The sequence below is a fragment of the Myxocyprinus asiaticus genome, chromosome 12, assembly GCF_019703515.2.
Source record: "Myxocyprinus asiaticus isolate MX2 ecotype Aquarium Trade chromosome 12, UBuf_Myxa_2, whole genome shotgun sequence".
NCBI classification, from domain to species: Eukaryota; Metazoa; Chordata; class Actinopteri; order Cypriniformes; family Catostomidae; genus Myxocyprinus; species Myxocyprinus asiaticus.
In genome coordinates, this window is record NC_059355.1 from 36,749,817 (window position 1) to 36,774,221 (window position 24,405).

Sequence of the window (24,405 nt, forward strand, 5' to 3'; positions counted from 1 at the left end):
TTGAAGACTGTAGTGTACACCATTGTATGAAATCTTCAGTTTTTTGGCAATTTCAAGCATTGTATAGCCTTCATTCCTCAAAACAATGATTGGCTGACGAGTTTCTAGAGAAAGCTGTTTCTTTTTTTTGCCATTTTTGACCTAATATTGACCTTAAGACATGCCAGTCTATTGCATACTGTGGCAACTCAAAAACAAACACAAAGACAATGTTAAGCTTCATTTAACAAACCAAATAGCTTTCAACTGTATTTGATATAATGGCAAGTGATTTTCTAGGTGTTGGAGTGATGGCTGCTGGAAATGGGGCCTGTCTAGATTTGATCAAAAATGACTTTTTTCAAATAGTGATGGTTCCGTTTTTTACATCAGTTGAATGCCACTTTGGTGAATTAAAGTACCAATTTCCTTCTGAAACAGCAAAATCTGTACATTATTCCAAACTTCTGGACACCAGTGTGTATATATAAACTTCATTTTCAGAGAATCACAGGTAAGGCCTTCTTTTTTTAATTTAATTTAATTTAATTTAATTTTTCCACCAGTGGGTGCCGTTGAATCATTAGAAAACAGAGTTGTTACCACATATTTTCTCTCTAACCAATAGAGGGCACCATGTAGGCTACTCAGCATAATTGTAAATCTAACGCTGTCTTGAATTGATGTCTGTCTGGTATTTTGTGTCATTGATCAGGTGAAATCCGTCGAGGTTTACAGTGGATTTGCTCTCACTGAGCATCACATTACACATTAGATACAGTATGACAAGACTCATAATCATAATGCTGTCTTTTCAAAAACAGAACCTGTTATGGATATTACACGCCTTTACTGATATACAAACTTTGTTGTCGTGTTAGTGTGTGATTGGTGAAGGTGTTCTGGTGAACTGGTGAACAAGGGCAGTGTTTGTTCATGGTGGTTACATAACTATATTTGCCCTTAGAGGAGAACACCGTCATTCCTGTATCCACTACTTATCCCACATCCATCAATTTCTTCTCTCTTTCAAGAATCAGACTGACACATTCATTAATTGTCACATTCAGACACACACTCATTAAATACAAATTTCATTAATTTGTCAATGTCAGAAACATTATTTGTTTAGCCTTACTGTTTTAAAATGCCAAAGTTGACTGATACATAATGCTGTCATCAATGGGACCTCAACATGCACTTCTCCTTGGTGAACATCTCATCCGTGGTGGCCTATACTTGTCTATATTTTCTCTAACTCTGTATATAAACATATGCACTTGTGTGTGTATGTGTGAGTGTGAGTCAATGTGTGTGAATGTCTTTTTCTAAAGGGGAGAGGCCACACGGTGCCAAAATATTAAAAAAGGAAACAAACAGCTGGGAGATAAGATGAGTGCTAAAAGATAAGATTTGTGTTTATCACATTCAAATGGCATGGCTTGTGTTTGGAGGCAAAATTAATAATGACAAATTTTGCAAACCATTGACTGAAGCCACATAATATTTTTCAGCCAATTTGTGATATTCCTGAAGGCAATTCATAAAATATTTTACAGTGTCAAATGGAGAAATTAGTTAAGGATTTGAGAACAAGAGAAAGAGGAAGTAGGCAGGTACAGAATTTGATTTATATCCTTTTCTCCCCAATTTGGAATGGCCAATTCCCAATGCACTCTAAGTCCTTGTGGTGGTGTAGTGACTCGCATCAATCCGGGTGGCGGAGGACGAATCTCAGTTGCCTCCACATCTGAGACCGTCAATCCGTGCATTTTATCACGTGGCTTGTTGAGCGCGTTACCGTGGAGACGTAGTGCGTGTGGAGGCTTCACGCTATTCTCCACAGCATCCACGCACAACTCACCATGCACCCCACCGAGAGCGAGAACCTCGACCACGAAGAGGTTACCCCATGTGACTCTACCCTCCCTAGCAACCGGGCAAATGTGGTTGCTTAGGAGACCTGGCTGGAGTCACTCAGCACGCCCTGGATTCGAACTCGTAACTCCAGGGGTGGTAGTCAGTGTCAATACTCGCTGAGCTACCAGGCCCCCCGACTTTATATCATTAAAGGAATACTCCAGGTTCAATATAACTTAATCTTAATCGACAGCATTTGTGGCATAATATTGATTACCACACAAATTTATTTAGACTTGTCCCTTTTCTTTAAAAAAAGCAAAAATCTGGGTTATATTGAGGCACTTTCAATGGAAGAGTATGGGGCCAAACTGTAAACATTAAAATAATCACTGTTTCAAAAATATAGCCACAAGACATAAACAATATGCATGTTAAAATGATGTTAATGTGATAAAATCACTTACTAACCTTTTCTGTGTAAAGTTAAAGCCAATTTTACAACTTAGTTGTATGACGATGCAATGTCAACAATCCCCAAAACCCTAAAACGACTGTAAAAATTACTATTTAAACAATATACAGCTCAAATAATACAGTAGTTTTAAAATAATTAAAACTGACGTATGTCATTTCTGCACCAAATGGAATTGCAAAAATAATCTTTTTTTTTCAAAACAGCTTTCTGAATAAAACCTTATTGTAAAGTTTTACCAGTTTCACTTGTATTGAACCTGGAATATTCCTTTAAGGAATGTTGTGGGGAAGGGTGCCTGTAAAACATACACAATTAGGAGAAGAAAAGGGTGTGACCACCACACGTCACATGCCAACACAACCATGTTATTATCAGAACAAGATTTCCAGCTATACTAGGAGTGGAGTCTTCCCTGAGATGAGCTGGCTGGTTGTGATGTCATGGGAGTTGTGATGTCATGGAAGTCATGTGTTTAGCAACAAAGATGGCATCAGTATCATGTGAGTATTACTCAAAAGATCAGATCTCAAGAAACAGTCACAGGATCCTTTACACTGACCCACATACCAACACATTTATACATGTATGCACTCAATCCTATGCCCTTATTACTCTTTCTTCTTTAGGAGCCTGAACAATTCTATTCTACAATGGAAAATGCTGATACTTCATAGCAATTCAGACACAAATAATTGAAAACTGTTCTAAATAGGGCTGTGTGCTCAGCTTGTGCAGAGATCAAGGCAGAAACCGTGAATGTCTTTCACCACCAATTTTACAGGGAACATCGGTCAGAGTAAATAGACTCGGATTATACCAGATTATTCCAGATTATGGGTCACCACTGCCTCTGCTATCTGTTTCATAAAGACACAGGCACACAAACAATCAACTCGCTGCATCTCTGACTTGGTCAGCCTTAAAAAGTTATTTATTAGCATGTATGGTTCCATGAAAAAAACTTTTTCATAATATTTCAGGTTCAATACAAGTTAAAGGAATAATCTGGGTTCAATACAAATTAGGCTCAATCGATCACATTTGTGGCATAATATTAATTACCACAAAAATAATTTTGACCTGCCCCTCCTTTTCTTTAAAGAAGCTAAAATCTGGGTTACAGTGAGGCACTTATAATGGAAGTGAATTGGGGCTAAGTTTTGAATGTTAAATACTCAGTTTTTCAAAAGTATAGCCATAAGATATAAACAGTATGTGTATAAACATCATTTTAGTGTGATATAATCACTCACTTTTCAGTGTCAAGCTATAGCCAATTTTACAACTTCATTGCCATGACAATGTAATGTCAACAAACCCTAAAATGACTGTAAAAATGACAATTTAAACAACTTTACAGCTCAAATCATACATGAGTTTTAACAGAAGAATTAATTTAAGTGCTTCTATAAAATTATATACTTCACATTTCCGCTTTAAAACCTTCAAAAATTGGCCACATTCACTTTCATTGTAAGTGCCTCACTGTAAGCTAAATTTTTGCTTCTTCCTCTTCTTTTTTTTTTTTTTTTTAAGAAAATGAGGGATGGGATTAATTTATTTTTTTGTGGTAATCAACATAATGCCACAAATGCTGTTGATTGAGTTTAACTTGTATTGAACCCAGAATATATCCTTAAACTCAATCAACAGCATTTGTGGTATAATGTTGATTTCCGCAAAATTTATTTGGACTTGTCCCTCCTTTTCTTTCTAAAAAAAAGAAAAAAAAAAGAAAAGAAAACAACCTGGTTAACAGTGAGACACTTACAATGGAAGTGAATGGGGACAGTCCCTGCCCTTACAAAAAAAAAAAAACCTACAGGAATTCCGCAGGAATATTCTGCAGGTACCCTACAGGATTTTCGGCTCATTTTCCTGTAGCAATCCTGCAGGAATATTATGAAGTAATTGAACGAATTTTCTGCAAGAATTTTGTTTTACAGGAATTATCTTACAGGTCATGAAAACCACCTTTATTTCCTGCAGGACTATTATTTCAAATCCTGCAGGACATGGCAAGTGTTAACATTGTGCATGAGTTTTGTACAGGAAATATTTAGGTAGTTAACCTGCAGGATTAGTTTTTCTTCCTGAAGAAATAAACTGGCAAACAGAACAAAGTCCATATTTACAAATGAATAATTTTATTTATGGAAATACTGTCATAAAGAATGACATAATCTTTTCAGTTCCCAAGCAGCTGAGCCAGTCAGCTTAGAAAACAGAGAATTAAACAAGCTAAGAAACAGGTATTACAATGTTGCTGACAACTTTTCACACATCCAGTTTAGAACGCAGAAGTAAAACAATAGTTGGGTAAACTTGTGTAGACAACAGCAAATATTATTTTTGCTTACCCCATTGTGTACAACAGCAAAGAAAAACTCAACAAAAAAAAAAAATCGAGAGCGGTGGATTACGGCAGTCAGATGAGAAAAATGAGCCAAATTTACTGTCACTCCCTCAGCAGCTGGAATAGAAAACTGTGGTAACGAGTTTTTTGTTTTTTTAAACACATTTTATAGTAATATAAAACAATGTATAATGTTGTATATTTGCACTAGATATTTTAAAAATTGCAAATATTAAAAAGTTTGCTGGATTTACGCTGTAAAATAAAGTGGAAACGTGTCATAACAGGTCTGTGAAAGAGGTCCATAGATCAGAACAATGGTGTGAGATGAAAACTTAGCAGTGTAAAATATATAAGGGTGTAGTTTTTAAATTCACATGTGTATGCATTAGATAATTTTAACCAAACAATGTATCTGTTTTAATCTCTATATTGGAGTGGTATCAATTATTATTTATTTTTTTTAACATTTGAAACACACACACACACACACACACACACACACACACACACACACACACACACACATGTTGGTGCAGCTATCATTATGAGGACTTTACATAGACATAATGATTTTTATACTGTATGAAATATAGATTCTATCCCCTAAACCTAACCCTCACAAAAAACTTTCTGCATTTTTACATTTTCAAAAAACATAGTTTAGTATGTTTTTTAAGCGTTTTGAATTATGAGGACACTAGAAATGTCCTCATAAACCACATTTATAGCATAATACCCTTGTAATTACCAGTTCGTAACCGAACAAAATGTCCTCGTAAACCACCAAAAAATAGTAGGCTACTTCATCGCAGTGCATTGAAAATGTATTATTTGTTTATTCAACAGAAACACAAATTATTTTGTTAAAAATCGTGATAACAAATCAAGTACATATTTTTTTTATTTTCATGTAGTAATGTTTAGATAATGTTTCACTTATGAATAATGTTGATAACATTTTGAGAATGTCCACCAAAGACATTGAAAGCACACCATTAATTTGCATTGAGCTAACTTTTCACCAGTTTAAAAAAATATTCACTTGAGATTACTCAGTGTGAAGAACCTTTTGGCAGTACAAAGAACCTTTTGTGGAATGGAAAGGTTCCACAAATGGTAAAGTTCTTCATGGAACCACACAAAGAACCCTTGAAGAACCTTTATTTTTAAGAGTGTACGCATTGTAGATTGTTTAATGGTCGTAATTGGCCTAAAGACTTATTTATTTGCTTTGGCCTTTAAATAAGTTTGAACTATGTGAGTGCTATTTATTATGGTGTATGAGGCAAATTTGTATCTTTGCACTTGCTTTTATTTCCCAAGTTTTTATTTGTATGTCTTTGTATAAGTATTTTAGTTGTCATGGTATGTATTGTGTTTGATGTTGAAAAGGGAATCTTTGTACAGCACTTTGGTCCATTCTTGTGGTTTTGAAAGTGCTCTATAAATAAAAGTTGAGTTGAGTTGAGTTATTGATGTTAAAATACTTTTGATTACATAAGCAAATGCTGAAAGAGCACAAGATAATCTACAGAGGATCATTGAAGTCAGAAAAAAACTGAGAGCTAAATTTAAACAAGTATTTGTTTCATTTATTTTGAAATATGAACATTAATTGTGTTAGCTAACTGTTCGAAATAATTAGTTTCCATTGTAAGGTAAAAATAAAGTAGAAATAGTGAGGGAGGTGAAGCTTTATAGCGTGATCTGTACCATTACCGTGTCGCGTGTTTTGGATGCATCACCAGACCCCTGTGTTCTCTTCCATTCCATTGTGCTCTGTATTTGACTTTGAATATGAATACATCCTGTATACTCCGTTTTAATGAACCAGACTACACAGAGCTTCATCTCTAGACCACTTCGTACATCATTCTCACCTCTTATCCTGTTAGATTTGTGTTGTGCTGTGTTGTAATGTCATATGCCTTTGATTTCAGTAGGTGTGCCACACCATGGACAAGATGGCAGATTGTGAATCTCATGGAAAAATGTTCACCCAAAAATGAAAATTTGCTGATAATTTACTCACCCTCAGGCCATCCAAGATGTATCTGAGTTTCTTTCTTCATCAAAACAGAATTTAAGACTTTAAGGATTTCATTTCAGGCCTTCTCCTCTAAACAATGCAAGTGAATATCCTCCATTTTTTGATGGTCCAAAATGCATATTTAGGGTGCATCAAAATAATCCACACGACTCCAGTTGGCAAATAAAGGCCTTCTGAACCCAAACAATTGATTATTTTGAGAAACAAAACAATACTTATATACTTACATCTCTGTGACGTGCGCTCATGAGAGGGATGACGTAAGCTCGCGCGTCACGTGGAAGAGGAGTCAGGAAGCGCGTCATTGTTTACATTTTTTTTCATTATTATTTGGAAATGATATTTTCTTTTATTTTATATTGTTTTGAAATTGTTTTGGACTGTTTTGGTTTGTGAACTGCGCTTGGTCTTTGCTCTGTGCAAGTTTCTATTGTAAACAATGACGCACTTCCTGCCTCCTCCTCCTAGTGATGCGACCTTACCAACCAAATGTAATTTTATAATAGACGTGCATTAGAAATACAACAGTTTAACATATGATTAATGTTAGCATATGATGACATAAATATATTTAAGAAATTCACAACTCTATGCTTTTTGTTGTTTTCAGCCAGAGCAGCACTGAACATGTCTAAGAACACTCCTGTACTGCTGAAAGGTACCCTCCATTTCTGATGAGGGATGACCCACAGCTACTAAAAAAAATTCAAAAACTCATTAATTCAAGCCCTATGAACCACCTCACCCAGATAACAAGGCAAGTCTACCTTTTTGATAGCTTTTTGCTACCTTTTTTGCTAATTGTTATACATCTACAATAATTCAAGATTAGTATTTTTGTCTTGTTTTCCAGAAAAAAAAAAAATCTAAACATTCTTAAACTGGCATAAGATTTTAAGTCTTGTTTTGAGAGAAACCTAACCAAATTTGGTGAGATTTATGCTTAAACAGGATTCCTGCAGATCCTTAAAAAGTCTTCAAATGTCTTAAATTCAGTTTTCAAAAATGTAAGGTCATAAAAAGTCTTAAATATCTTAAATTATACAACAAAAGTCTTAAAAGCTTAAAAAACTTAAAGAGGTCTTACATTTGTGAGCGGGTGGACAGGAATCGTGATATGATATGATATATAAAGTGGTTATCAATCTTCAAAAGAATACGATTTAATTAAATAAATGCATGTGCTGCGTCCTTCAAAGTGAAAACATGGCACTGTTGGATTTTCTCCAAGCAAGTTTGGGCTTGTGAGTGATTTCAGCTGTTGCAGAGCAGTTCACAATCATTAAGCCATATTGGAAATTTATGGCAAACTATCACTAAAGATCAACTGTTGATGATGATGATATAGTGTTGATGAAATATGACAATGTTTACTTTTAATTGTTTATATTGTAATACATTGTAGATTATTGTAGGAGTGCACATTTTGGCATTTTTGCGCCCTTGAAGTGCACTTCGGGAAGGGGATGCCACTCAAAGGGTCGTTCCAAACAAAAGTAGGAAAGTTTATTTTTTCACAAAGGGCCCTTTTACAAGACTTTTAGTGAAGGGCACATTCAAACTTTAATGCCATGCTTTCTTTAGAGAGCCCACATCAAGAGCTTTGTCCTTCGTAGTGAGTGGGGCATAGTGATGATCACTTTCGATTGGAATTCACCCTTTATTTCCCTTATCTGTTTGAATGAGCAGCTGGAGCAGTGAAGTGCAAACATTTCAAAATAAGAGTGGCTTGGCGTATTTCAGCCTTTAAAGTTAAAAGTTCAGTGCTATGAATCAGATCTTTTTTTCCTTCTTTTTTTCCCCCTTGGTTATTGGTATTTTGGTTGCATCATAATCTGCATCTGGAATTTAATTCAATTTGGACTCTTGTAGCCTCTTGTCTGGCCCTCCTCATCACAGGAAGGAATGACTAAGAGCATTTAATATAGGTGACCAATTTTAAAAACTATTGGCAGATTAATTGCCTTCCTACACATTATCATATCAGCAACCATCGATAACGGTCAACATCTAATTTGTATTTATTTTTATAATGGTACACAATTTTAATGTGATATATATGTTGAAAACATGTCTTGAGTATTTTAAACTTATCTTAACTTATATCTTACTGTTTTACTGATAAGCATTGTTAAGGCCATGTTGAATGTGTTCCCCTGTCTGTTTAAGTAGAGTCTGTGATACATGATTTATTTTGAGATCATGTGGGGTTGTTTTGGTATGGGGATACAGTATAAATGTAATTTGTTCAGGTCTTGAAAAAGGTCTTAAAAAGTCTAACATTTGATTTTAAAATATCAGCAGCAACCCTGTTAAAACCAGAAAAAACTGTTAGCCAACGAGGGTAAGAAAAATAAACTTAAATCGAAGGATAAACAAGATTATTTTGAGATTTCTTTTAAAACAAGACCTAATATCTTATGCCATTTTGCTTGACAAGTAAATAAATAATGTTTTAAGAATGTTTAGATAATTTTATAGGAAAACCAGTCAAAAAATCTTTTTTTGCAGTGTACAATAAAACCACTGATGTATGTGTAGAAACATAACCCAACCCCCCCCCCCCCCAAGCTCATTACATTTGTCAACATACAGTAAAGTAAGTGTTTTGTCTGTTACATTGGCGCATTGTAAGTGATCTTGGTTTTAAAAAGACACACTTTTAAGATGTTTATTGTCATGGTGTCGTGCTCCACCAGACTAAGTTCATGATTAAACAAGAAGGTATATTGCCTGAGTGTAAAAATGCTGACCTTTCTATGAATCATCCACATTATGATTGTACAATTAACATTCCTAACCAATGAGTTATAATGACTCATGATCATTTTTTATCATCTTCTAGACTAGTCGCACAAATATTTCAACACAGACCTTAGCAGGGACATGGGCAGAAGGATAAAGGGCAATGATTTTTTTTTTTTTTTAATGAGTAGTAATTATAAATAAATTTCTTTGCTTTTTGAATATTTAACCATTTTCTTGTATATACAGTATATACTGTACATAATTGTTTACATTTTTCCTTAATCACAAATAATAGCCTATTCTGTTATATTTCTCACAGAAAGCACCATGGTAATACACTTGTTTATTTATTTATTTTCAGACATGGTCTGTGATAACCCCATGTTTATGATATGTGTCATAGTAAAACCATGATGTTGGAGTACCATGACAGTATCATGAAATATGAACACGATCAATCATTCAGTACCATGGCATTACCCTGGTAACATGGTGCACGGTGTGAAGGTGCGATGAGAAAGTGCAAGCAAATGCTACAGGGTCCTTGAATAATGTATAACATGTGAGTAAGGGCAGCCGGTTGAGTTTCTGGTGCCCCCCTAGCACTGATGTGCACAGAACGGGGGCTACAGGGGCGGAAGCCCCTGCCCCTTTCTTTCACAGATCTAAAGGTTCCTTTTAAGCAGAGGTGCCTTTAAGAGTGTGGAGATTTAAGTTGTCTTTACTACAGCACAATTTTACAACTTAGTTGTAATGACTATGTAATGTCAACAATCCCCTTTGTTGCCACGACAACATAATGCCGTGAACCCAAAAAACCTAAAACAACCGTCAAAATGATGACACAAACAACTTTACAGCTCAAATAATACACAAGTTTTAACAGAAAATAATGTAAGTGCTTTTACAAAATAATGAGCTTCACATTTCTGCCTTTAAACCCTCCAAAAATTGGCCCCATTCACTTACAATGTAGGTGCCTCACTATAATAAGTTTCTTTGGGTTCTTCTACGGCATCGCTGTGAAAAACAAAAACCCTTTTTGGAACCTTTATTTGTGAATGACTGATGAGTCATTAGCAAGATGTCTGAATGTAATGATGAGATCATAAGTGATGTTTCAGTGATGTTGCTTCACAAACAGCCCCAACTGTACTATTTCAGAGAAGACAATTGGAGTCATTAGTTTTAAAATTTAAAATGAATGGTATACTGTATGTGGTTAGCCGAAATTGAAGATGCTTGCATCATTTGATTAATTAATCCAGTTGAACTGATAACTGTAATATTCAGATGGTTTACGAGCCATCTGAGCCTTTGAACAAATGATGCCAGTGTTACTATAGTAAGGGGAAATAATGTGCAAATTTGTGCAAATGTTATGTAATATTTAGTATGGGTGTCAAAGGCTTGCTGAACACAAAGTTGTTACAGTGGCCATTTGAATTAGAAAATGTATTAGTGTGTGTATTTGTGGAGAACTTTAATTTATGACCAAGCACAAAATATTTCCCGCAGATTACCACAGAACTGGTACGGCAGACTGTGACCCACAAAGTCTGACTCATCCCCTGTCCCTTGCATATTTGTTTCTTAAATATTATGACTAATTTGCTTGATTTGTGCTTTCAGTTACCAATAAGTGTGTATATCTCAGCTCCATTTAACACAGTTGTCTACTATATATTTGAATCCATTCCACAAAATTCCACAGATTTTCCCTAAAATCAACACAGAAAATGTGAAAAAAATCTTCAGATTCTGTCTGGGCCTGGGCCTACTTATGACATCTGTGTTACATTGCAGTAGCATTGCTTCCTGGACCTTCATCACATCAATGGAAATCACAATTTAAAACAAAAATTGGTGCTCGCACTCCTCTAGCGTCAGTGGGTTGCCCTGTTGATGATATTCTATACTTTGCCCATCCTATCTGTCAGCAGTTTAGTGAACTTTGCCCAGTAGGACTGTATGTTCATCACAAACAAGTTTAAAAACTCTCTTTCTCTACTCTCTACTCTCTCTCTTCATTTTCCACTTTCATGCTATCATTCCATCTTTATAACTTTATGTTTCTTATTTCATTTTCATTTCAGTGGAATAGATTTAGGCAATAAACATGTCTGCTGTTCTGTATTCTGTATCATCAACCACAATCACTTCACACCCGTGTGTGTGTGTGCCAGCCAAATATACTGCAAATAAAGTGCATTAACATTCTTACACTCCCAAAATGACCACATATAAGGACAAAGTTTAAAATACAATTAAAATACAATTAAAACTGTATTGTAAAATACAATTTTAACAAAGTGTAACCCTTATTTGTGGAGAGCTTAATGCTTAATGCTGAATAGTAAATTCACTATTGCTATGGCACTGTTCATCAGGAGGGTCAAAGCTGAACTAATGAATTGGATAGGATAATGTACATATTGTGCAAGCATTGCGATAAAAATAATTATTGTAAGAGTGTACGGCTGAATGCCTGACTTCACGTACATCCATGTATAATCAGATTGATGATATCAGAGTAATTTATGATGTCACTTAAGGTAAAGGGTTAGATGCAAGATTTGGAAGACATTTGGGTGCCATCCTAAAGTTTGCCATTCACCAAATTACATTTCTCAAGGGAACAGCAAAATCTATGTGCAAAGACATTAGATTAGATTAGATTAGATTAAACATAATTGTCATTGTGCAGAGTACAAGTCAATGAAATACAATTTGCATCAAGTCAGATGTGCAAATATAGAATTATGATAAAGTGCAGAGGATATGTTTTCTAGCTTTTAGTCTCTTTGTACTTCTTTCAGCTTATGCTCCACAAAGAAATCTGGGTTTTTGGGCCGACCACCAACCACCAACCATCTAGCTAAAAATACAGACATACAGTTCCCATTGTAATCCATCATTATTACAAAAAGTATGTTCATAGCAAAAGATGAGCAAAGGGAATGTCATGGCAGCGGTAAAATGATGATATTAATGCTTACAGCTCAATACAGATGGCTTGTATAGAAATTTCTAGCAAGACTGGAGCTTCTCATTCAGCAAAGACAGATCATGGATTAGAGCTGGATTATTATTTCTGAATGGGAGCGATTATTAATATTTAGCAAATTCATCTTCGGATGCTCTTTTTCTCTATGCTTTAAAGTATTTCTGTGGAGAAAAAAAAACCTAAATGGATATGCATAGTTATGGGAAAAACTGTTTAAGGGGTCAATGCATGACACTCTTGTTATGTCTGTATTTATTGATAAAAACATTTCAAATGCAATTAATGCTGACATATGAATTTTTCAAATTTATTTTAATATTTTGGGACATAAAGTTATAAAGGCAATATAACTGTCCTGAGATTTAAAAAAGAAAAAAGCCTCATTGAAAGGCTGAAATGTTTTGAAATTTTTACAAATAATAATAATATATTTTTTTATCAATTATCAATTTTGCATAATAATATTATTATTATTATTATTAATAATAATAATCATAATAATAATAATATATATATATATATATATATATATATATATATATATATATATATATACACATATACTGGCAGCCATAAGTTTGGAATAATGTACAGATTTTGCTCTTATGGAAAGAAATTGGTACTATTCACCAAAGTGTCATGTAGCTGATCACAATGTATAGTCAGGACATTAATAACGTGAAAAATTACTATTACAATTTGAAAAAAAAAAAATTTCAGAACTTCTTAAACTAATTCAAAGAGTTCTCATCAAAAAATCCTCCTGCAGTTTGCCCAGATACTCAGGTGACATTTCACCCCACGCTTCCCGTAGCTCTTGCCATAGACGTGGCTGTCTTGTCGGGCAATTCTCACACACCTTACAGTCTAGCTGATCCCACAAAAGCTCAATGGGGTTAAGATCCATAACACTCTTTTCCAATGATGTTTTGTCCAATGTCTGTGTTTATTTGCCCGCTCTAACCTTTTCTTTTTGTTTTTCTGTTTCAAAAGTGGCTTTTCTTTTCAATTCTTCCCATAAGGCCTGCACCACTGAGTCTCCTTTACTGTTGTACATTAAACTGGTGTTGAGCGGGTAGAATTCAATGAAGCTGTTAGTTTAGGACATGTGAGACGTCTATTTCTCAAACTAGAAACTCTGATGTACTTCTCTTGTTGAGTAGTACATCTGGCCTGCAACATCTCTTTCTGTCCTTGTTAGAGCCAGATGTCCTTTGTCTTTGAAGACTGTAGTGTACACCTTTGTATGAAATCTTCGGTGTTTTACCAATTTCAAGCATTGTATAGCCTTCATTCCTCAAAACAATGATTGACTGACAGTTTCTAGAGAAAGCGGCTTCTTTTTTGCCATTTTTTACTTAATATTGATTTTAAGACATGCCAGTCTATTGCATACTGTGGCAACTCAAAAACAAACACAAAGTGATTGGGGGGGGGAGGGGTGGTAGAGGGGGTTAAATGTTGATTCTGTGTATATATGTTTTGCTTTTCTTTGTTTGATGAGTGAATCAATAAAAAATGTAATCACAAAAAAAAACAAAAAAAACAAAAAAAAAAAAACCACAATGTTAAGCTTCATTTAACGAATCAAATAGCTTTCATCTGTGTTTGATATAATGGCAAGTGATTTTCTAGTACCAAATTAGCAATTTAGCATGATCACTCAAGGATAAAGTGTTGAAGTGATGGCTGCTGGAAATGGGGCCTGTCTAGATTTGATCAAAAATTACTTTTTCGGGGGGGGGGGGGTAGCTCAGCAAGCAAAGACGCTGACCACCACCCCTGGAGTCACGAGTTCAAATCCAGGATGTGCTGAGTGACTCCAGCCAGGTCTCCTAAGCAAATCTGTCACATCATTGTGGTGTAACTAACATGCAGGAGTCCATTATGTTGTCATGTGGTAAGAAACACATAAAAGAGTAAATTATATTACACAGACTATTGGACTGTTGTTGATTAAATTAAAACACATAACCAACATAAATAATAAGATTACATTTCTAAGAAATAGACTTGTTTAGATTAGATTTGTGAAAATATTTTTCTTTTCATCCTCTTGGATATTCGTATTTGTCAATGACCCTTAAAGGGAACACTATTCAATACTGTAAAGTTTCCTGTCTTGAGGGAAATTACAGCAATTAAATAACGTTGCAACTACTTGGTTTATTCCGTCCTTTCTCTGTTTGGGTGACTGTCTTGTACAGCATTCCATGCATATTTTCTATTTGAGTTGTTTTTTTTACCTGGCAGCCTTTTTACATGTAAAACAAATTACTCTCAAAACCAGAGATCTTTCACTTATTGACCTGATTCAGCATGTGGAAATGGCATTTCCCATTTGCGAGCAGCTTTCCAGGATTTTGTATGTAATCCAGAGCTTTACTTGGGAATGCAAGTGCTAGAACAGCCGAGATAGTCACAGAGTGCGCAAAGGCCACAAGAGGGCAAAGATATATGGTGAAAAATCCAATAGCGCCATATCTACTAACGTATTATTTCACAAACATACACTCATACACACACTCATATACACCTACACAACCTTCTAACTCGAGAGGTGACACGAGGAAATACACACACACTCAAGCTGTTACACACCAACCATTAGAGTCTATATGTACACAGACATCAAACATAAAATCCAGTTCAAATATCCCCCGTACACTCGTGCGCAAGTACACCCACAAAGAACAGGCTTAGAGAGTGCTTGTGGAAAACTTTTAGTGAAAGGTCTTGCAAATCCTTAATATGCCTGCTGGAGCTCAGCCAAAGCAATGGTAAATGACAGGGGTTGTACTGCTGCAGTTTAAATCCACTTTACAGAAAACCTCTGTCAAATGAGAACATTGGTTTTTTTTTAGAAAGGTTTTAGATTAGATTTAGATTACAACTTCCTATCTGCATCATATCTTCTATCAACAGCACATGGCCTACAGTTTAACCATATATGTGGACCATAAGTTGAACCTACTGTACAATAGTACATTACTGTTTACTTGTAATGTCATAAAATATCGATACATCGGTTATTGATCGGCACGTGATTGTCTCGATACATTTTTGAGGCATCGATACATTAGTCAACATTTAAATTAGAAGCCTAATTTGTGTGCTTTGCAATTCACTGTCAGCTGGCCTTCCGTTTATGTAGTCTGGCTTTGGGAGACCACAAGTGGGTGATATTAAATAACATTTATGCACTTCATACTGAAGCCGGTCGCACACTGAACGAGAAGTGCTTCGTCGCGGGTAGGACAAGGCACAGGTATCACACACAGGATGCGTCAATGCACTGCAGGTGGCAGTTCCAAGTTGTGAATCTAGACACCATACACAAAAGTTAAGAAGATTTTTGTACTTCTTCAAGACTGAACAAAGTGACGTTGATGAGTTTGCAGGTTAGAGTATGAAACTGGTTTAATATGCAACTTATCTGTATGTAGTCTTGAATAGATTTGATTCAAGCTGTTAAACCACAAAAAGACTTGTAACAAAAAATACATTGTGTAGGCTATATAAGACACATAACTGTTTATGCTGTATATAATATGTATATATATTTTATATATCACATAATTGTTTCTTTAATGCACATTCTATTCAAATTCTATGATCATTTAAGAATTATGATTTAAGGAAAATATGTTACGTATAGGACAGCAGCCATTTTTAGTATTTTGTTATTTTGTTGCATTTATGAGCAAGTATGTGACTTTTTTACATCATATATTTTTATGTAGGCCTACTTATTTTATATCATATGTTGTGATAAATCAGATTTCCAATTTTTATGGGTTTACCCTGAAAGCTATGTAAATGTCACCAGAAAATAATATAGGAATTTACATTGAAAAACAAAACAAAAAACAACAACAACAACAAAAAAACACAAACCCTGAGATGACACTTGCCTCTACCTCAAAAGTCCACCACAAGCCACTGATACTTTACCAAAGTTGTGTTGAGAAATATGTAAACATAGTGTAAACAGTAGACTATTGTTCAATGAGTAGCCCTATTTATATCTGGGGGAAAAAATGCAGATATAGATCGATGATCATCTGGAAAAATTTCTGATTATCAATGTGTAAAAAAGGCATCAGTCGCAAGCCTACAATTTACACAATGTTTACACATTAATAATATCAGCCACAGACTTTGACCGAATTTAATCTGCCTGTTGAAGCCTTGGTGCATATCTACTTGTTGGCCAGAAAGCTATACCAGGTGGCTTTTGGTACAGCGTAGTTCCTTGATTGTGTCTAATGTGCAATGTGCAAGAGCAAGGACATGCTGTGCTGATGCTGTAATCTAATTTTCTTTAGTACTAAAAACACACATACACGCACAGAAACAAAAGGCCTCCAAAATGTACCACAAAAAAACAGAATTGTCTTTATTTTGTTTCATTGTGTCAAACACAGAGAAAACCAGGACATTCAAATCTTTCTCTACCAATATTACTTACATTATATTGTATAACTAAGGGATGGAATGTCACATTTCCTTTCAAAGTAATTTTGTTTCACATTATAGAAATATTCTTATAAATAAATAGGATTCTCTTTAAAGTCTCTGGAGTAAGGATTTTAAAACACGTGGCTATGGAATGAAGAGGATCCAAGACAATGAAACATATTCAAATGTCCATATTGTCAGCTGTCCCCAACCAAAGGTTCAACAGAAAAAGTCCATCAGTCTTTTATGGCAAGGAATGTATGGAGAGGAAGAACTGAATTCCCTCTTCCACACAACCATCTTTCCCTACAAAAAAAAGAGAAAAGGTTTCTTCCCTTGTGTCCTGCTCCTCCAGGGGCCTGCTTAGAGTTTTTAAAGCACCTTCTTATATGTTGCTTAGTTGTGAAGTATCAGTTTTTTTATTGTGCTGCCAAGTTCTACGAGAAAAAGACAAAATATCTCAGTTCTCTTGCTACAAAACCAGAAAGGTGTTTCTGAGAAAGACAATGTCTATATTATACTCAGTTTTTAAAAAAAGCTTCTTATTCGATGCAAACATCAGCTTATCTCCTTTATCTTTCATAGATGAAGAGAAAAAAATAAAGAGTCAGATGAGATCTCGCAGAAACTCATCTACCGCCCGTCTGTCATTCAGGGCGAGCAGAAGCAACAGGCGTAGCAAGAGACCACACTCCTTCTTTTAGAGATATTACAAAACAATCCTGCTTGCAAGCAGTTCAGTTCCTTCAGCTCCAGAGGGTTACTGGGAATTCAGGATTGACCCTTTCACCCTTACCTATGAAACTGCTTCTGCTAGGGCTTTTGAAAAAGCACATTAGGGCAAGCTAAGTGTGAACTCGAACCCTGCTGGCATGGTCAGGGTGCCCAAGGTAAGCCTGGCATGGCAATTGCATGTTAAGACGGCGCACAAGTGTCTAGTCGTTGCTGTGTTCCTCAAGCTGTGACAGAATGCTGATGAGATTCTGAAGACCAAAGATGTAGCCACTGTCTCCACCCTCGTGAACGATGCTGTCCTCTCCATAATCACGGCAAGTTGTGTGGGCGAAATCGATCATTCGCACATCTACCATGGGCGAAACCAGACCAGAGCTGCTGGAGAGGTCGTGGCGCCCTCCGTAGGCTCCATCTTCGTCATCCTCCTCATCTTCGTCATCGTCTTCCTCATCTTCCTCCTCTCCTCCACGAGAGGGCCGGGATCTGGATGGGGCAGATGATGGAGCACTGTCGTAGATGATGAGAAGAGAAGAGGAGAAGAAACGATAGCTCTCGCAAGCCTCCAGAACTGCCCTCATCTCTCTCAGTCTCTGCAGTACTGGGGTCAGAAGTTCTTGGCGCAGAACTCGTCCATCACTAAAGAACTGGCAAAGAGCCTCTTTAAACCCAGCCAGACTCAATTTGCGGCCTTGATACTTGTTCATAAATATTAGTTGCTCTGTAGTGTTGTGATACACCTATCAAGAGAAATACAATAAAGAGGTTTATATATTGGGGTTTACCTAACGAACTTCCACACAATATGTTTGCGTTTGAAAATGTATTGATTTAGTTACGTTTACGCCTTTCATCCACATTGAAACAGCAGTTTCCTTCACCAAAAACATAGCATTTCAAAAACCGACTCCATTACCGCATACTTTGGAAAACGATGACATTAGAAAACTGAAAACGAATACGTGTGGATATGGCCATAGTGTAGTACTAGTCACTAAATTTGAAAGTATGAAATGAATAAAGGTCTTTATTGCATGGCTCTCTGGAATACTTGATTCTGGTTAATTGCAGTATTCTGAAGCTAAACTGCATAACAGACGGATTTTGTACATAGTTGTGCTAGTTTATGTCTCTTGTATCATTCTGCAGTATCTTCTCACATAAATGAAAATGATTTTTTTATTTCATTTATTAATTTGTCCATGTATTTACTTATTTGGTCTGTAGTGACGTAATAAGCAATGTACAGTATTAATAATGTACTGATAAAGAACAGTTAGATGGTTATTATAACAAAATAAAACCTTTCATGGTGATATAAGACTGGATCACCCTGTTGGAGTTTATTTCAACATAATGACTGGCTGACTATTCATTATCCCTAACTTCTATGTATTTGTGTGCACATGTTGATTGTTGAGAATGTATGTATAAACAGAAATATAGATGGGTATATACCTGCATGCCACAGAGGCGGACTCCAATAGAGGAGGAAGTGCTTTGTTGGCATTTGCGGATTTGATTGGCTTTCTTCTCCTCTGTAGCATCATCTCCGTGCTGGCGTGTACCCATCTTCAGATCAAGAACGCATGGAACCCGATAACGCCATGTTAGGTTCTCCAGCAGAATGAATTCTTAGAAGGATCATGGGTCAAGGAGGAAATCCTACAAGGTTGAAGATCTGGTCTCTACTAAACATGTTACATTTGTGCGTGCAGGGTTTACTTAGATGTACTTCTGGGATAAAACTCTAGCTAAATTGGACAAAACCTCACTCATTTGGAAAAATTATCATAAAGCAAATAAAATTTTATTAAAATTCTAAAAAATGTAATTGTATAATTTAATTAGGTTAGGAGTTAGGGTGTAGGTTCATCTAAAGTAATTATAATTAGCTTTAAATCAACATATCAATAGTAAATCAATACAGTATATCAGTCGACATATCAATTGAAGTCTATGGCATGTCCCCATAAAGATCAGTAATAAAGGATACTGTGCTGGTTTCGGTGCTTGGAGTTCTCTTTCATCCTCTGTAGGTGTTGCTGGTGGCACTGCAAACTCCAAGGGTTGTGCTTGATTTGAGGAACCACTTTACCTTTCTCCAGACTGTAGTACAAAACCTCGGCCTTATCATCCCATTTACTGCAAAGATCAATGGAGAAAGGGTTAACAAAACCCTCTTCATTTGCACTTTTTGTGCAAATGTGTGTTTGATAAAAATCGTATTACACAATATGGATGTACATCACATGGACACCTATGTATCACATGTCCTTCCTCACCTTTTGCCCTTCTCCTCTTTGCGGCCCTGTCTGGCTCTCTCGTTTTCCGGGAGCAGGGCCGATGGCTTCTTCCCCCACTTGACAAGCTTATTCTTGGGCTCGCCATCAGCAGAGGGCTCCTTGTTCTCCAAATCAACAGGATCGCTGCAAAGCGGGTATGCTATCAAACACAGATTTCCCTCCTCATCTTCCTCAAAACTCACAGACACCACACCTACAAGTACAAGGAGAGAAGATATAGTAGAAGATACAGTAGTAAAAAGAGCTAATGAGTATATATCACTCTGCCATATGATTCAACATTTGACAAATCATCTGATGACTAAAAAATGAACAATTAGTTAGTTCTTACCCACTCCGGCTTAAACTGTACTTTAATACAAATAAAACATAGAAGAGAAGTGAAGAAGTAAACATTCAACACTGTCATGTAAATGTATGAGTGTGGGAGAGTGTTTTGCATGCCTTCTAGTGCCAAGCAAAGAAAGACACAAAAAACGCAGGAGGCAGGGAGGTACAATTCAATGAGCTCTTTTATTAAAACTCATTGGTCAAAATGTCTGCAACATTCCCACATTAGACATCATCAGATATCAAACACAGATGAGAAGCATATGACAACTTCAAACACAGTCTGGGTTTTACAGAAACTGCATTCAAACCATTTTACAGAAAATCAATTTTGTACAAATAGAACTGTTTGAAGGAACAAAATATACAATAATATACAAAGTATAATGACACACATACAAACACATCCTGAGGCCTAGGACATAATTTATGGTGGCAACTCATAATAACCATAGAAGGAACTAAGCATCAATGGGGACTTGGGAGTTTTTAAGGAAAGTAGGGGTACAGAATGGTGGTAGAGGTGTACATACAGTATAGAGAAAGAAAACAGCAAAACCAAAAACATTTTACCCCTTTAATTGGATAAAAAAAAGCATTAAAACAAATCATTTTTATCACATAAGAGCTACATGTAACTGAAACCTATCATGGGTGTTTGAGTGGAAGTATGCATGAGAAAACTGTAAGGCACTAGGACCCTGCAGAATCTCGCCCTCTGCAGTTATGCTGGCATGATGACATCAATAGCAGTAAGGTCACTTCATTGCACCAACACTCATATACACTTTGGCCTGTGCATGTGGTTAGTAAAACATTATGTTTTGTCATATATATAAGCCCCATAAGTCATATATAAACGCCTGAGAGATATACAAGTTAGTATTGCAAGTATGAGTGTGCATGTGATAGTGTGCGCAAATTCTTTCCAATTTGTCATATCCTATCCCTGCCTGACAGCTTTTTTTTTTTTTTAGCCCTACGTTGCTGGCCAGTCAAAGACACTGCCAAAAACATCAGTCTGTCTGTTTGTGTATGTGAGCGAGTACATTTAAATATATCAAAGAGCAAGAGAACTGAACACGATATTCCTTCTGATCCCTTGAGCATACAGTAAATCTGTGTGCCGGAGTGTGTCACAGTGTGTGAAAGTGCAAGTGTCTTTAAACTCACATTTATGACTGTGTGCAGTGGTGGATTTAGGCATGGGGCCTAAATCTTGCGGTGGGGCGGCATCTTGTGGGGTCATCAATTTTTGGGGCGTGTTGAAGCGGGTTTCGCCAAAGGCGCCATACAAGCTAGAACCGCCACTGACTGTGTGTGTGTGTCTGTGTGTGTGTGTTAAAATGTATTTTCAAATGTCTTTCTGATCCATCCATCTACCCATATTTCACACATTCTGTTTTACATCAGTCTTTTATGTGGTCTTAAATGAATGTTGTCCAAATATTCATTTCATTTTCAGTAACAGTAAACTTAAAGGTGCAGTATGTAAGATTCAGAAACCCTTGTTATTAATGACATCTGTGGCCATTAAGTAAACTGCAGCCAGCTACCTGCTGCTCGTGCTCATGCACACACTCCATAGGGATGCGAGCGAACATCGACCAAAACAATGACGTAACGATCAAAGAGGCTGAACGTGATTCACCGGCATCATGATGACAGATAAGGTAGCATAATTAAAATTACACAGTTATGATGGTTTTACTACAAACTTTGAGACTGCATATTATATTTGACTCTCCAGTGCTGGAACAGGGCTAAAACGAAGTGTGGATATAGGTCTGATTATGTGAGACTGTAGTTTGAAGTAATCAATTTTCTTTGCATGATACACTGACTGCATTTATATGACAGCCTATGTCGGCGTTAGCTAGTTAGCCAGCTAGCCAGCTTTATCAATAGCTGTTATCTAAATCTGGTGGATGATGACAGTAGCTATTTATAAAATAGATTGTACATTATAAATATGTTGACACAATTCAGTATTGATGTGATTCCATCACAACTGTCATTTTGATATATCTATGTGCTATTGTTTTATAATAATAGATTGTACATATTTTCTGGATAACCAAGTTATGTTACACTAATGATTGGAGCTTTCTGCATTATCTTGAACATTGTCTAGCATTCATTTAATGTATTATTGTAGTTTACCTTGCTGAATAATTACAGATTAACAGTGACATTAACCTGACTTTTAGCATAAAGAGAAGATCGTTGAAATTATTTGAAAGTTACGAAGCAAGGTAGCTTTCAATTTGTCAGCGTTAGCAGGCAAGATCAAGTTAGCTAAAATTACACAGATCAATCCTTATGGCACAATATTTCACATGCTTTGCAGTTATGTAAGCTTACCTGTCCAATAAGAAGAACGCCAATTCTGAATCGGTTTTGATCCCCAAAACCGAACAAAAGTACCTCCAGGAATCAAATGCCCTGCCGATGTTCACTCTAGTTTTCGCTTGACCAAGATCACGTTCCCGCTTAGCCAGACGGGATTCAGTAAATAATTTTTTTTTTTGGCTTACTCTGAGTTTGTGTAGGAGTCGGTGTTGTGCTGGGAGCCGGACGTTTGCTGTATTCCATCTCTAAGATAACGTTACTTAGTGTTGCAGACTGTCTGTTGACATTGTTGAATAGCGGAAGAGAAGCTACTGTATGAGGCAAGGCTCTCGGGAGCGCGCATAACGTCACATCCTATGGATTTTCCCGGCAAAAGCGACTCGCTCCCTTCACATGAAAATCAGTCTACAGGCTTTAATAGGCAACCTAGGAAGTCCGGGAAGGGCTATTTTTTAAGTTGCATTACAAGCCGTTCAAACATTGGCAATATATGTTACATGAAAAATGTTACATATTGCACCTTTAAGTTTCAGCATATGAGAGTGTGCATATGATGTGGCCTAGTTATAGGGGGTCACACTGAACTGGGAAGTCAGTGTCATTTACAGTATAGTCATATAAAATCTTCAAAACAATCATTTAAAGCACTCATCCATTTAATAATTATATAGAGAAAAAGTAATCAAACGTGAGAGAGACAGAGTGAAAGGAACTCTATGGCACCACAAGAGCACATAAACAAGACATGCCCGACTGGTTTTTATGGTAATGTTGTGTCTGTGTCCACTTACCTTTGTACTGTGGTGTGAATTTGCGGATCTCTGGTGGAAGGCTCTTATAAAACTGGTGTTCTCTAGGTATTAGTGGTTTGCAGATGGTCTGCTCCCCGAAGCGCAGTACACAAGAGTGGCCACCGACTTGATGAACAAACGGTTCCAACATTACTCCTCCCTTCATATCGCCTTTCCCTGGGTATCTACACCCCTCCATCAGCGCTTCTAAAGCTGGACTCATCCTCCGAACACATCCGTCTCTCTTAGGCCGATATATTGCTGTCTCTCTATCTCTCTCTTCCTGCTCTGTTGTTCTCGTTTCCTTGGTAGCAGGTCAGGCGCAAAAGGCTGAGGAAAGCTAAAGAGGACAGAGAAAAGGGGAAATACTCCTTAGTTTTCCTGTTTAAGAAAAGTGGAAGTGGTAATTTAGTCCAGAAGAAACGGTGTTATAAAAAAATTTTTTATTGGCGTAGCAGGGTTATTTAATACAGCGGACAGGCTGTGAGAGTGTGTCCCTGTCCCTCTCTCTGCTGTAACTGAGAGGTCTGCTCTAACCAGGCAGGAATAATGTCAAAACAGGTCACATGGTTCCAACCCCCTTCTAAACCTAAAGCCAATCAGAGCACGGTAGCTGTTGTCGGGTGGGAAGGGAAAGGAAACTGAACAAACAAAGGGGAAGGAAAGAGTGTTTGTGGTGTAGGCAGGGTATTAGAGACCAAAACAAAGTACACTGCTGTTCTCCTACTAGACTGAGAAGACAGAGAGATATAGAGACAGTAGAAACATGGACAATAAAAATATAACCAGAATATACCAGAGCCAAAACCACCATAGACATTGAGGGGGGTGTATTCCCTAGAATACTGAAGAGTAGTTCTCGATTTATATGGGTTTTTCCAATGACAGGTTCTAAAACCTTGTCTTTATTTGGTTACATCCTTGTAATTTACCATGTGTTAAGCACTATGAA

General features: G+C 36.5%; 1 protein-coding gene across 1 annotated transcript; it reads right to left on the reverse strand.

The window, feature by feature from the left end:
- Positions 1-16,856: 16,856 nt before the first annotated feature.
- LOC127448641 (inositol hexakisphosphate kinase 2-like) lies at positions 16,857-23,986 on the reverse strand. Its single transcript, XM_051711321.1, has 5 exons — positions 23,454-23,986; positions 19,960-20,173; positions 19,671-19,819; positions 19,133-19,308; positions 16,857-18,414 (listed from the first exon to the last, which is right to left on the reverse strand). Exons 1-5 carry the CDS (start codon positions 23,674-23,676, stop codon positions 17,878-17,880), a joined length of 1,299 nt encoding a protein of 432 aa, XP_051567281.1. The 5' UTR covers positions 23,677-23,986; the 3' UTR covers positions 16,857-17,877.
- Between the last annotated feature and the right edge of the window lie 419 nt (positions 23,987-24,405).

Bases quoted from the DNA above. Each gene is read 5' to 3' on its own strand.
- LOC127448641 (XM_051711321.1), bottom strand. From the start codon at position 23,676: ATGAGTCCAGCTTTAGAAGCGCTGATGGAGGGGTGTAGATACCCAGGG. The intron at 20,174-23,453 runs GTAAGTGGACAC...TTGTACTTGTAG, and splicing joins ATTCACACCACAGTACAAAG to GTGTGGTGTCTGTGAGTTTT. The intron at 19,309-19,670 runs GTATCCTTTATT...GATCCTTCTAAG, and splicing joins CAAGCACCGAAACCAGCACA to AATTCATTCTGCTGGAGAAC.